Source organism: Microtus oregoni, unplaced genomic scaffold (assembly GCF_018167655.1).
Source record: "Microtus oregoni isolate MIOR12 unplaced genomic scaffold, Mior012 000107F_ref0000227, whole genome shotgun sequence".
In the NCBI taxonomy this organism is placed as follows: Eukaryota; Metazoa; Chordata; class Mammalia; order Rodentia; family Cricetidae; genus Microtus; species Microtus oregoni.
The window spans coordinates 3011396-3026440 of record NW_024544725.1 but is presented as its reverse complement, the minus strand read 5'-3'; the positions used below and the strand labels follow the sequence as shown (position 1 = coordinate 3026440).

The following is a 15045-nucleotide window of genomic DNA, read 5'->3' as shown; positions in this document are numbered from 1 at the left end:
AATTTGGGTAAAATAGAGGAGAGTGATACTGTCTGCAATTGCTGTTGGCATTTGGTACAAAGACATATATGGTTGTGGTATTTAATGAAAGTTTGGCACTTCTAAACTCTGTTTCTCAGGAATGCTAAGATATTTCTCTTCTATGTTGTATCTTTGTGTTTAGGAACATTTATGTAGATGCATATACATATAAAATATCAACTACTTTAAAAAAAGGCTACTAATTCTAAAGAGTGCAATGAAGGGATATATAGAAGGCTTTGGAGGACGGAAAGGGAAGGGGGAATGATTCAATTTTTAATATCTGAAAAATAAATAATTAGGAAAGTATTCACACCATAGTCTTCTAATAACTAAATTCTATGAAGTAGGTGATGAATATTGCCATCGATAGAGGGAAAAGGAGGCACAGAATGTCTGACTTGTCTAAACTCCAGTTCTCAATGATTAAGACGTACTCATTTTATTGAGTTACCTATATTGTCCTTAAATCCTATCCTGCAAATTATGTCAAGCTAATGAATTACTGGTGTTACAACATTCCTTTATATTTGGCTTGTTTCCTCACTTAGATGGCTTTGCCCATGATGATAACATAATTATATGTGTTAACATGGTACAAAGCATAAAACTCTCTGTATGTGCCATTTTACTGCCATTATTTTATAGAAAACTTTTAAACAAAATCCTATTTTTAATGTTTCTTTGCTTATCAGCTTTTTAGAGTACATTGATTAGATTTCTTTAGCAAGGAAAGTTACTTAGGTATAGCAAAAAGTTCAGATCTTCATGAGGCACATTAGAATAATAGTTTGAACTGAAGAACATAGTAGTGAAGCTATTTGAGACTCCCATTTCTCTCTTATCTTTCTTCTACAGTTATAGCCAAAACTTTATGATGGCCTGGGTCCAATAATTGATATTTGATGGTTACATTTTGTATATTTGGATACAACTTCTTTTTTTTTTTAAAGACATTATATACCCACAAAGTGCTCAATACCGGAAAATAATTCTTCATGAAGACTGGCTTTTGTGTTTAATGTGGTTTTTAGCTGAAGACTGACTATGTCAATTGCTTCTGTGTGGATTACTTTAGAACAACTTTTTAATTTTATTTTATTTTATTTGTGTGTGTGTGTGTGTGTGTGTGTGTGTGTGTGGTCAGAGGATAGCCTTGTGGAATTGGTTTTCTTTTTCCACAGTGTGTACTCTGGAGGTCAAACTCAGGTTGCCAGGCATGGCAGCAGGCACATTTACCCACTGAGCCATCTCCCTAGCATCATATTACATTCTTTATCCAGGAAAGTTAACCTTTCCCTTTTTTTGGTAACCCTTGATTCTTAGTGAGTACTTTAAATAAATTTTCATCAAACAATGCAAAACAACCAGGATTTTTCATGGTCATGGTGGTGCTTGTTCTATAGGTTTGTACTAAACTTTCAAAATATGGTTTGTCTGTATGGCTGATAATATAGGACACAATGGCCTCTATTGAAATGGTAGCTCTTACGATAAAAATTTTGGAAGAGTCTTGAACTTATAACATAAGACATTTTAGTAATGTAGTAGAAAATCTGGTCTTTATTGTAACATAATTGAGCTTGGTAGTTAAAATTTTTATTCATATTGTTAGTAGTAATTTATATTTCCTTTTATGATAATAAGCTTTGCTGTGACATTTGATTTCAAAGCACTAATATTTTCTTTCCAATCTGTTACAGTGACCAGTAAGCAGGATATTTAGCTTACATAATTTTTAAACATAAAATAATGTATTCCATTCTCACTTAGAGGTTTTGTGGCTTTGGAATTAGATCTGAGCTGAAATTTCAACTCTGGAGCTTTTTATTAGCAGTAAATTTCCATCCTTGAGCAGCAGTTTCTTTGTTGTCTGCAGGTGCAGATTCTTATCTCTCAGTGCCTTTGCAAGGATCAGATAAGCTTGTGTGCTAACCTGCTTCCTAAGGAACAAAGACCCATTTTTTAAAAACAGTTGACTATTTATGATAATTTACATATGAAAAGCTGAGGACTTATTAAAATGTATATCTTCTACCTAAAACAACACAGTATTAGTTTTGTATGTTCAAGAAACATCTATCATATAAGCTTTACAATTTTGAAAATTATAAATTTTCTTTAGTGAAAATATTTTTCGTTAAAATATTTTATGCAGCAATAGTATGAATTGAAATTTCTATGAAATACATATATACCTACATTCTAAATGATATAGGTGTGTGTTTTTATAGGTTTGCCTGAATCCATCATTGCGGCTGCATGTTCAAGAAGTGGCCAGAGGGTTCTGCATGTTGATTCGTAAGTTTTAACCCTGGTAGCATTTAACACACATATATGTCTATATATTTATGTACATGCTTGTATATATGTATCATGTGAAATTTCATAACATAGAAAAGCACTGAAATTTTAATTTTTAACCAGTAATTTGTCAAACACTAAATACTATATTTTTATTTCCTTTATATATTTTATTATATAAGATTTCTTATTATAGTCTTTGAAATAAGTATTGTTGTTCTTAAAGAGTAAACAAAATGCATCTTTTTAAAAATTATTTTTCTTATGCATGAGCTTGATCTTAAGTAATTGTTTTACAGGCTTGAAAACCCCTTGTGTGCTTTTTCTTGGATAAATATTTGTGTGTGTCTCTTGTCTGTAAGAATATGCCACATTTATTTGGGATTGTATTTTAGTCTTCATGTTTTATTCTAAAATTTAGCCAGTAGGTTTGAATTTATGTTTTTATTAAAGGATATCGAAAATCAAACTTAAAATTCTTAAGAAAAATGTCTAGAATAATTTTCTCTTAAATGCATTAATAAAAAAGAAGTACAAGGAAAATTACTTGGTGACTACCTTAAATCTCAGTTCCCATGTTTCTTGAAAGCAGATCTTAAGTGTGCCTGCCACCTATATGATTATTCATTTTCACTCAGAAGAGAAAGAATAAGTAGACTTTCTGTCTTCTTGTAGATAATAATTGTTCCAGAGTGCTATTAAACAAAGTATCACTAGGTCTGTAGTGTACGGCCTTTGTCCCTTTGTTCATAGTGTAAAATGTAGCGCTCATTAATGTATACTTAACACTTCATAAGCTGAGTTATTTTTAGGTAATCTCACATGAAGTACTATGGTTCATCTTTGCATTTTCATATACGCATGTATGTCATTATATCATAATTCATTTACCGCTTCCTTGCCTAGCCCCCCCCCCCGTGCTCGTCTTACTTCCCATCAGTGACCCCTTTCTGTGTTCATGTCACATATCACAGCTATTTTCTTTTTTTTTTTTTGTATTTTGAAGAAATATATAATTTTATCCTCAAACCTATTGTTTCCTCTACATATAACTATCAATAATCATTTCCTTTTAACTAGATTCTGTGACTTTTTTTTTAATTGAGAAAAGGAGAAAAAAAAAACAAGTTTCCACCTCCTCCCAGCCTCCCATTTCCCTCCCCCTCATCCCCCCCTACGCCCCCTCCTTCCACCCTTCTCCCCCTCCCCCCACTCCTTTCCCCCTCCCTCTCCAGTCCAAAGAGCAGTCAGGGTTTTCTGCCCTGTGGTAAGACCTAGGACCTCCCACCTCCGTCCATATCTAGGAAGGTGAACATCCAAACTGGCTGGGCTCCCACAAAGCCATCACATTACGTAGGATCAAACCCCCGTGAACCACAGCTATTTTCTTTATCTTCTCTGAGGCTCCTTGCTAGAGCATTTCCTTTCCTCTTAGGATTTCCTTTTTAGTTTTGTGATGTTCTGTCTTCTCTGTATCTCTTTCTCCACAACTATCTTTTTTCTAAAATTGTGTGCTGGTTAGTTTGTGTCAACTTGACCCCCACAGAGGACAATTATTGAGAAAGAAGGAGCATCAATTGAGAAAATGCCCTTATCAGATTGTCTTGTGTAGGCAAGTTTGCTAGGCATTCTCTTGATTAATAGTTGAAGGGATAGCTCATGGTGGGTGGGGACACACCTGAGCAGGTGGTCCTGAGTTGTACAATAAGGAGGCTGAACAAGCCAGTAAACAGCTCTCCTCCATCGTCTCTGCTTCAGCTCCTGCTGCTGGGTTCCTGCCCTGACTGACTTCCTTCATCATGGCCAGTACACTGTAAGATTATAGAAAGTAAACTAAATCAAATTGCTTTGTCTGTTTTGGGTTGTTTCTGCTTTCATGTGAAATTTTATATTTTTTAAATACATTCTTCAGAATGTAATTGAGACTTCCATGTGAAATATATTGAATTTTTGCTTCATTTTTAGTGATATAGCTAATTTTACAATATGAAATTTTGCCATTCTATGTGCGTGGGAGGTCTTTTCATCTTCCTCAATTTTCTTTTTCTTTTAAAAATGTATATTTGTCAAGGCAACAATAGGACATCAAAGATGAATCCTAGAAAGGGCTCAGTGTCAATACTGTAGCAGAAGCCAGAGACTGCAGGCCAGATCAATGACATTGTAGTGAAGACTTAACAAGGAAAGGTGTATGGACTAAAGGGTATTTATACTGTGGGACTCAATGGGCCACACTACAGCTTCCATGCTGAGATTTTTTTCTAATTAGTTTTTTGTTGTTGTTGTTGTTGTCTTTGGTAGTTTTGGTTTTATTTTTAAATCTTTTTTTTTTTTTTTTTTTTTTTTTTTTTGTGGGAAGGTTGCATGGGCAGAGGGCGGAAGTGAGGGACCAGGGAGATGAGTAGGATCAGGATGCATAATGCAAAATCTGCAAAGACTCAATAAGAAGTGAAAAATGTGTATTTATTTTAATTCTTTGAGACAAGGTCTCATAGCAAAAGTTGACCCAGGATGATCTTGAACTTCTGGTTCTCCTCATTCTACTTCCTGAGAGCTGGGATTAGCAGACATAAGCCATCTGGCACCCAGTTTTAAATTTTAGTTTCAGTGTTTACCATTTTTGTAATCCTTTTCCTCTGTTTAAAAGTCATATTCTTAAGGATTTTATTCTTTTGTGAAGCTATTGTGAGTGAAGTGTTTTTTGCTACAAGTCTGTTACTGTGATATGGGTGATGGCTTTCTTATGTTGATTTTATATCCTATTTTACTATAAGCATTCATTGGCTCTGAGAGTTTTTGCTGAAGGTTTTGGATCTTTTAAATATTGGGTCATATTGTATGAAGTAGGGAGTAATTTGGCATTTTCCTATTTTGCATCCATTTTATTTCATTCTCTTGTTGAAATCTATACTGATAAGAGTAGAGAGGAGGTGCACCATTTTCTCCTTCCAGGTTTTAGAGTAAATGCCATGTTTCCCCTTAACATACTCTTGATTTTAGGTTTCTTTTATGTTGAGATATGTTCCCTGTAGTTATAGTTTTCTAAAGGCTTTCATCATGAAGGGATGTTTACATTTGGCAAAGCTCTATTCGCAGTTCACTGATAGCTCTCCTGTGGTTTCTGGCCTTAAGTCTGCTTTATATATGCATTTATTGATTTGTCTATGTTGATTCAATTTTGCATCCCTCGGATGGAAACAGCTTGATCATAGCATAATAAATTCTAATTTGTTGGTTTTAATTTTGCTTTACATATATTTTATTGAGATTTCTAAACATCTTAGTTTATTAGTGGAATTGGGCTATAGTTTCTTTCTTTATAATACAATTTTGATACTATTCCCTCTTCTATTTCATTCAACTTTGTTGAGCATTAATATAACTTCTTTGTATTAGTCCATGTTCCCTAAACCAGCAGAATGGATAAGATGAATATATGTATATTGAAAGGGGATTTACTAGATTGGCTTATGGGATATAGTCCATGTAATTTAGCAGTGGTTGCCTCGCTCTCAAGTTCCAGAATCTGCTAGTTGTTTAGTCCATGAGTCTGGATGTCTCAGCAGTTTCCTTCTGGAACTGGAGCGCTAGAGGATTTTTGGAGAGTTCACATATTCCACATTGGAATCCCAAAGAATATTATTGGGTGTAAAAGTAGTCAAGAAATGTCACATCAACAGGGTGAATCAAGCTGCCAGCTAGAGTGATGACAAATGGGCAAAAAGCAGTTTCCTTTTTCTATGTCTTGTTATTTGGGCCGACGTCAGATGGTTTCACCCAGATTTAGGATGGGTTCCCCGCTTCAAATAATCTCCCACAGGAATACCCAGCACCTAGTGGTTTAGGTAATTCCAGATGCAGTCAAACTGACAATCAAGATTATTGTTCACATTCTTCCTTAAAGAACCTATTTAGTCTTGGCTTTTTTTATGGGGAGGCTGTTTTCATGCTTCTTTCCATTTTTTATTGCTTACTACAGGTTTCTTCAAGTCATTGTGCTTTTGGCAGGTCCTACGCATTGGACTTCATTTCTTCTTAATTTTCCACTGTTTTTTGGGGAGAGAATATACGTTTTCAAAGTATTTGCCAGTGATGTGGATTTCTTTGGAATCTATCTCCTCATTTGTCATATTTTTTGTTTTAGTTTGGCTAGAGGTTTATCAATGTTGTTTATCTTCTCAAAGAAATGCTTCATTAAATTATTTTTTTGTTCATTAATTTCTGCCATATTTTAATTCAATTTTAAGATATATAAGTTCCTCCCTGATTTTTACTTTTAATAACCTATTGTTAATTCAGAGTATTTTGGCTTAGTCTATATGAAATTGTGTAGCTTTTATGGTTTCTTTTTGTGGAGACATCTATTCTTACTCTGTTAACTAATGAGATAGAAGAAATTCTTTCAGTGCTGTTGTAATTCTTTAAGCTGTCTTTGTATCCTAAAACTTGTTCACTTTTAGAGAAGGAACCATCGGACTCTGAAAAAGATGAGACTTGTATATTTATTGGATGGAATATTCCGTAGGCATCTGTAAAGTATGTTTGAACCATTTTGTTTATTTATCTTTAAATTTTTTGTTGATGTCTATTTTGGATATTTTTGTAAAGATGAGAGTGGGCTTATAAAGTTACCCATTACTAACATTTCAGGACCTGTCTGACCATTTATTCTCCTTAATGTTTGTTGTATGAAATCAAGAATTCCGATGTTCTGTGCATATACATTTAAAAATATTATGTCTTCTTAATGAATTGTGTTTTTTAAAATACAATTTTAAATTTAAAAAATTTTAAATATTTAACATTATCAATTATTTTAAAAATACAAATTTTTTAAAAATTACATTTTTTTTTGTAAAAAATTTAACTTCTTTAGTGACTCTCGAAGTATTACATCCTGTACCCAAATTTGCTCACCTCGTGGGGTTTCCCCATACGCCCCTTTCATATGTCCTGCAGTGCCCCCTATAATAGAAACAAAACAAAGTAAGCAAACAAAAGCAAAAACACCCCCCCCCCCCATGAAACCAAACCAAAACGACAGAAAAATATCTTTGCTTCTTCCTTTCTGCCTCTCCAATACCTCTTCATTTATTCTGATGATATTGGGGGCTTCAGTTTGTCATATATTATACCCCTTTGTCCCATCAGCTTTACTGGCAAACGTTCATTGCAATGAGTCACTGGTCTGGATCAAGGTTTCTGTTTTTTGCTACACCATCAGTACTGGATCCTCACAGGAACTCCTCTGGGATATCTTATGGCCTAATCTTGGAGACCTTGGAGATCTTATAGTTCCACAGGAGCAGTCCCTTTACTAGCTCCAGCAGGTCCTAGATGTGGTAGACAGAAGGCCTGGCTGTGGGTCTGGGTGGTAGCTAAGCTGGCCTTTGACAAGGGGGGTGGAGCAGTCCCCCATGCCCTCAAGGTTGGTTCAGCCTTCCTGTGGTGAGGAATGGAGGACATCTCTTTAGAGTACAGGGGCCAGCTCTGTCCAGTGAGAGGCAAGTCCAGCTTCCCCAGGCCAGCTCAGCATGGCCCTCTGATTTCTTCTTGCATGATAAAAGGTACAATTTTAAAAGAAAGGCTACATTTAAAAATACACTGTAGTAGCCTTCCTTTCATCTGACTAATGTGGGTTTAAAGACTACTTTGTCTGATAGCAGTATAGTTACACCAGCTTGTTTTTAGCTTCCATTTGCTTTATTCATGGAATTTTTTAGCCTTTAAGTTTATGTATCTTTATAAATACATTACATATTGGAGAAAACAAATAATTGGATCTTGTATTTTAATTTGTTCTGTTGGTGAATTGAGAATATTTCTATTTGAGGTTATTTTTAATTTTTAATTAAGTAAATGTTTGAAATGATTTTAGATATTGGGAAAATGGGTGTCCTTACAGTTTTTACATTTGTTTATTTGTGTGTATGTGCCATAATTTACGCATAAAGGTTAGATGGTTACTGTGGAAGTTGGTTTTTCTCCTTCCTCCATAGGGGTCTAGGGGATTGAATTCAAGTCATAAAGCTTGGCAGCAAGTACTTTTATCAACCAATCTGGTCTTGAACTCATGGTTATCCTCCTGCAGTACTACTCCCGCTTTCAATTATTATTGATCAGTATTTGCTTGTTCCTGTTTTTGTTGTTGGCTGTGTTATTTGTTCTCCTTTGAGGACTAGGGCTTTTATGGTTTATTATGTTAAACATAATAGATTCCTTATTAATTCTCATTTGTGAATGTATTCCTCAAACTGTTTCTTTGTCCTTGTGCATACTATTCCTTTGAGTATTTTTTTATGAGTCTGACTTAGTTGTCATACTTTAGCTTGTCTTGATGTCCTTATTTTCTCTCAATTTTGAAAGTTAGCTTTGGGAACTATAAAGATGGCTTAGTATTTAAGAGCATGTCCTGACTATGCTTGCAGAGGATCAGAGTTCAGTTCATAGCACCTTCATCATGTAATTCACAGGCACCTGTAACTCCATTTTCAGGGGGTCAGAAGGCCCTCTTCTGTCTTCTGCAAGTACCTGTTTTCATGTGCACATACCCCATCTCCAAGCACATATAATTAAAAAAGTAAAATAAGTATTTAAAAGATAACTTGAGTGTTTATAATCTTTGTTGTATATTAATATTTGTATATTAAGTGGATTTATAGCATATCTAAATATTATAAATAATTTGGCTTTACGTAACGACTTTATTTTCAATCCTATGCTTTTAAATATTTCTAGGCTTTAATTTTACTAAGGAAGTGTATTTACCTAAATAATGTTATTTTAAGGATAAGAACTGATAATACCACTATTGCATATCTGTCGGTTTCTAGATTTCTTTGTCTCACTAATAGGATTTAGTTTTATTGACTTCAAAGGAATTGTTTATAATTGTGGTAATGCTAAAGAATTAATGTGTTTATTATATTTTCTGTGCATGATTATATGTGTGCCCAGTATACATTTCACCATATCCATATGCTAGTTTTTGTAATATGATACATTGTTTAGTGTGTTCTATCCAGTGACTTTACAGCATTATGTTTTATGATAGGAGAACAAATGCAGGACTGAACAACACAAGTAAAGTGAGTTGATGTGGGGTCAACGTCATAACACTGTTGTACCATCCCTACGATGTATTGACTGTGAGTTGTTTTTTACATTTCTATGTAATGACTGCTGGATGTTGGTGGTGCATGTCTTTAATCCCAGCACTTGGGACACAGAGACAGGTAGATCTCTGTGAGTTTGAGGCCAACTTGGTCTACACAGAGAATTCCAGGGCTACACAGAGAAATCCTGTCTCAAAAACAAAATATATATAGTGATATTATGTTACTATGGAACACTGATAGTGACAGAACAATGAAAAAGGCAGGTTTTTAAATAGGTAAATAAATATTTGACACAAACTACACAACTGAATGAGATCATTTGGGAACATATAAGGAAAGTTGATTCTGGTTGATGTCTTGGAAGTAATTCAAGTCTATTTGCCATTTCAGAGTTGAGCTTCAATCTCCATTGTATGATAGAGATTATCAGGATTTTTGACAACTTTTTTTTTTTTTGTAGTGGAAAGGTACAGCTTTAATCCAAATCTTTTGAGAAGATACAACTTTAATCCAGGCCACATGTAAAGGACATGGAATAAGTAAACTTGTTCTTCCTTTGCCTGTTTGCCTTTTCTCTCTCTCTTTTTTTTTTTTGCTTTTCTTTTTTTTTAATTGAGGAAAGAAGAAAAAAAAACATAAACAAAAAACAAGTTTCCACCTCCTCCCAGCCTCCCATTTCCCTCCCCCTCCTCCCACCTTTCTCCCCTCCCCCCACTCCTCTCCCCCTCCCTCTCCAGTCCACAGAGCAGTCCGGGTTCCCTGCCCTGTGGTAAGTCCTAGGTCCTCCCCCCTCCGTCCATATCTAGGAAGGTGAACATCCAAACTGGCTAGGCTCCCACAAAGCCAGCACATTAAGTAGGATCAAAACCCCGTGCCATTGGCCTTGGTTTCTCATCAGCCCTCATTGTTCCCCATGTTCAGAGAGTCCGGTTTTATCCCATGCTTTTTCAGTCACAGTCCAGCTGGCCTTGGTGAGCTCCCCATAGATCAGCTCCACTGTCTCAGTGGGTGGGTGCACGCCTCGTGGTCCCGACTTCTTTGCTCATGTTCTCCCTCCTTCTGCTCCTCATTGGGACCTTGGGAGCTCAGTCCAGTGCTCCTGTGTGGGTCTCTGTCTCTATCTCTATCCATCACCAGATGAAGATTCTATGATGATATGCAAGATATTCGTCAGTATTGCTCTAGGATAGGGTCATTTCAGGTTCACAATCCTCAGCTGCCCAAGGAACTAACTGGCAACCTCATCTTGGGCACTTGGGAGCCCCTCTAGGGTCAAGTCTCTTGCCCACCCTAAAGTGGCTCCCTTAACTAAGAATTGTGGTTCCGTGCTCCCCTATCCACCTTTCCTTTATCCCAATTCTCCTGTTTCCCCAGGTCCTCCCTCCTTCCCTTCTACCTTTTCTCTCCCCATCTCCCCTTACCCCCATCCCACCCCACCCCCAAGATCCCATTTTCTCCCCGGCAATTTGGTCTACTTCCCTTAGCCAAGAGGATAACTATATGTTTTTCCTTGGGATCACCTTCTTACTTAGCTTCTTTAGGTTTACCTATTGTAGACTCCGTGGTCCTTATTTATGGCTAGAAACCAATTATGAGTGAGTACATCCCATATTCATCTTTTTGGGTCTGGGACACCTCACTCAGGATAGTGTTTTCTATTTCCATCCATTTGCATGCAAAATTCGAGAAGTCATTGTTTTTTACCGCAGCGTAGTACACTAGCGTGTATATATTCCATACTTTCTTCATCCATTCTTCCATTGAAGGGCATCTAGGTTGTTTCCAGGTTCTGGCTATTACAAATAATTCTGCTATGAACATAGTTGAACAAATGCTTTTGTCATATGATAGAGCATCTCTTGGGTATATTCCCAAGAGTGGTATTGCTGGGTCCAGGGGTAAGTTGATCCCGAATTTCCTGAGAAACCGAAACACTGACTTCCACAGTGGTTGCACAAGATTGCATTCCCACCAGCAATGGATGAGAGTACCTGTTCCTCCACAGCCTCTCCAGCAAAGGTTATCCTTGGTGTTTTTGACTTTAGCCATTCTGACAGGTGTAAGATGATATCTCAAAGTTGTTTTGATTTGCATGTCCCTGATTGCTAAGGAAGTTGAGCATGACCTTAAGTGTCTTTTGGCCATTTGAACTTCTTCTGTTGAGAATTCTCTGCTCAGTTCAGTGCCCCATTTTTTAATTGGGTTAATTAGCATTTTAAGTCTAGTTTCTTGAGTTCTCTATATATTTTGGAGATCAGACCTTTGTCTGTTGCGGGGTTGGTGAAGATCTTCTCCCAGTCAGTAGGTTGGTTGCCTTTGCTTTACAGAAGCTTCTCAGTTTAAGTAGGTCCCATTTATTCAATGTTGCCCTTAATGTCTGTGCTTCTGGGGTTATACCTAGGAAGCGATCTCCTGTGCCCATATGTTGTAGGGTATTTCCCACTTTCTCTTCTATCAGGTTCAGTGTGTTCGGGCTGATATTGAGGTCTTTAATCCATTTGGACTTGAGTTTTATGCACGGTGATAGATAAGGGTCTATTTTCATTCTTCTACAAGATGACATCCAGTTGTGCCAGCACCATTTGTTGAAGATGCTTTCTTTCTTCCATTTTATTCTTTTAGCTCCTTTATCGAAAATCAGGTGTTCATAGGTTTGTGGGATAAAATCCGGGTCTTCTATACGATTCCATTGGTCGACTTCTCTGTTTTTATGCCAGTACCACACTGTTTTCATTACTGTAGCTCTGTAATAGAGTTTGAAGTCAGGGATGGTAATGCCTCCAGAAGATCCTTTATTGTATAGGATTGTTTTGTGTATCCTGGGTTTTTTGTTTTTCCATATAAAGTTGATTATTGTCCTCTCCAGATCTGTGAAGAATTTTGATGGGATCTTGATGGGGATTGCATTGAATCTATAAATTTCCTTAGGTAGAATTGCCATTTTTACTATGTTGACCCTCCCAATCCAAGAGCAAGGGAGGTCCATTCATCTTTTGGTATCCTCTTCAATTTATTTCTTCAATGCCTTAAAGTTCTTGTCAAATAGATCTTTCACTTCCTTGCTTAGATTTACCCCAAGATATTTTATGCTGTTTGTGGCTATCGTGAATGGTGAAGCTTCTTTGATTTCCCACTCTGCTTCCATATCCTTTGTGTATAAGAGGGCAACTGATTTTTTGGAGTTGATCTTGTATCCTGCCACAATACTAAAGCTGTTTATCATCTGTATAAGTTCTTTGGTGGAGTTTTGGGGTTCGCTTATGTACACTATCATATCATCTGCAAATAACGAAAGTTTAACTTCTTCCTTTCCAATTCGAATCCCCTTGATCCCATTATGTTGTCTTATTGCTATTGCTAGAACTTCAAGCACTATATTGAAGAGGTATGGCGAGAGTGGACAGCCTTGTCGTGTTCCTGAGTTAAGTGGGATGGCTTTGAGTTTCTCTCTGTTTAATTTGATGTTAGCTGTTGGCTTGCTGTATATAGCTTTTATTATATTTAGGTATGACCCTTGTATCCCTAATCTTTCCAAGACTTTTAACATAAATGGATATTGAATTTTGTCAAATGCTTTTTCAGCATCTAATGAAATGATCATATGTTTTTTTTCTTTCAGTTTATTTATATGCTGGATTACATTGATTGATTTTCGTATGTTGAACCAACCCTGCATCTCAGGAATGAAGCCTACTTGATCATAATGGATAATTTTTCGGATGTGTTCTTGGATTCGATTTGCCAGTATTTTGTTGAGGATTTTTGCGTCGATATTCATGAGTGAGATTGGCCTGTAGTTCTCTTTCCTGGTTGAGTCTTTGAGTGGTTTTGGTATCAGAGTTATTGTGGCTTCATAAAAGGAATTTGGTAATGACCCTTCTGTTTCTATATTGTGGAATACATTAAGGAGTATAGGTATTAGGTCTTCTTGGAAGTTCTGGTAGAATTCTGCATTGAAACCATCTGGTCCTGGGCTTTTTTTGGTAGGGAGGTTTTTGACAACAGCTTCTAATTCTTCGCGACTGACAGGTCTGTTTAGATTGTTCACCTGGTCCTGGTTTAGTTTTGGTAAATGGTACTTATCTAAAAAAGTGTCCATTTCTTTTACATTTTCCAGTTTTGTGGCATACAGGCTTTTGTAGTAAGATCTAATGACTCTCTGAATTTCCTCTGTGTCTGTGGTTATGTTTCCCTTTTCATTTCTGATCTTATTAATTTGCGTGTTCTCTCTCTGTCGTTTGATTAGTTTGGATAGGGGTTTATCAATCTTGTTGATTTTCTCCAGGAACCAGCTTTTTGTTTCATTGATTCTTTGGATTGTTTTCTGTGTTTCTATTTTGTTGATTTCAGCCCTCAGTTTGGTTATTTCCAGTCTTCTACTCCTCCTAGGTGAGTCTGCTTCTTTTTTTTTCTACTGCTTTCAAGTGGGCTGTTAAGTCTCCAATATGTGCTTTCTCTGTTTTCTTTAGTTGGGCACTTAGTGCTATGAACTTTCCTCTCAGGACTGCTTTCATAGTGTCCCATAAGTTCGAGTTTGTTGTTTCTTTATTTTCATTTAATTCAAGGAAGACTTTAATTTCTTTCTTTATTTCTTCCTTAATCCAGGTATGGTTCAGTAGTTGACTGTTCAGTTTCCATGAGTTTGTCGGATTTCTGGGGGTAGCATTGTTGTTGAATTCTAACTTTAATCCATGGTGATCTGATAAGACGCAGGTGGTTACTAATATTTTTTTGTAACTGTGTAAGTTAGCTTTGTTACCGAGTATGTGGTCAATTTTCGAGAAGGTTCCATGAGCTGCAGAGAAGAAGGTATATTCTTTCCTCTTTGGGTGGAATAATCTATAGATGTCTGTTAAGTCCATTTGCTTCATTACCTCCATTAATTCTCTAATTTCTATGTTAGGTTTCTGTCTGATTGACCTGTCCATTGGTGAGAGAGGAGTGTTGAAGTCTCCTACTATTAGTGTTTGCGGTTTGATGGCTGCCTTGAGTTTTAGTAATGTTTCTTTTACGTACGTGGGGTGCTTTTATATTAGGGGCATAGATATTCATGATTGAGACTTCTTCCTGATGAATTGTTCCTGTTATGATTATAAAATGTCCCTCTCCATCTCTTCTGATTGATTTAAGTTTGAAGTCAACTTTGTTAGAAATTACTGTGGCCATACCTGCTTGTTTCTTAGGTCCATTTGCTTGATAAGCCTTTTCCCAGCCCTTTACTCTGAGTAGGTGCCTGTCTTTGAGGTTGAGGTGTGTTTCTTGTAGACAGCAGAATGTTGGATCCTGTTTTCTTTTCCAATCTCTTAGCCTGTGCCTTTTTATAGGTGAGTTGAGCCCATTGATATTAAGTGATATTAATGACCAGTGGTTGTTAACTCCGGTCACTTTTTTAGTAGTAGGGTTTGTGTGTTTTCCTTCTTTGATTTGCGCTGGTGAAGGGTCTCTAGATGTCTGAGTTATTGTGGTCAGTGTTGGACTCCTTGGTTAGTGATTTTCCTTCTGTTATTTTCTGTAAGGCTGGATTTGTGGCTACGTAGTGTTTAAATTTGTTTTTATCCTGGAAAATTTTGTTTTCTCCATTTATAGTGAACGAAAGTTTGGC

General features: G+C 36.5%; 1 protein-coding gene across 1 annotated transcript in view; it reads left to right on the top strand.

Moving 5' to 3' along the window:
* Nucleotides 1-15045, top strand: part of LOC121443472 (rab proteins geranylgeranyltransferase component A 1-like) — a 172353-nt gene that overhangs the window by 24744 nt on the left and 132564 nt on the right. The window contains 1 exon segment of the mRNA XM_041645222.1: nt 2256-2322. Within this exon segment, the coding sequence (XP_041501156.1) occupies nt 2256-2322 (67 nt within the window).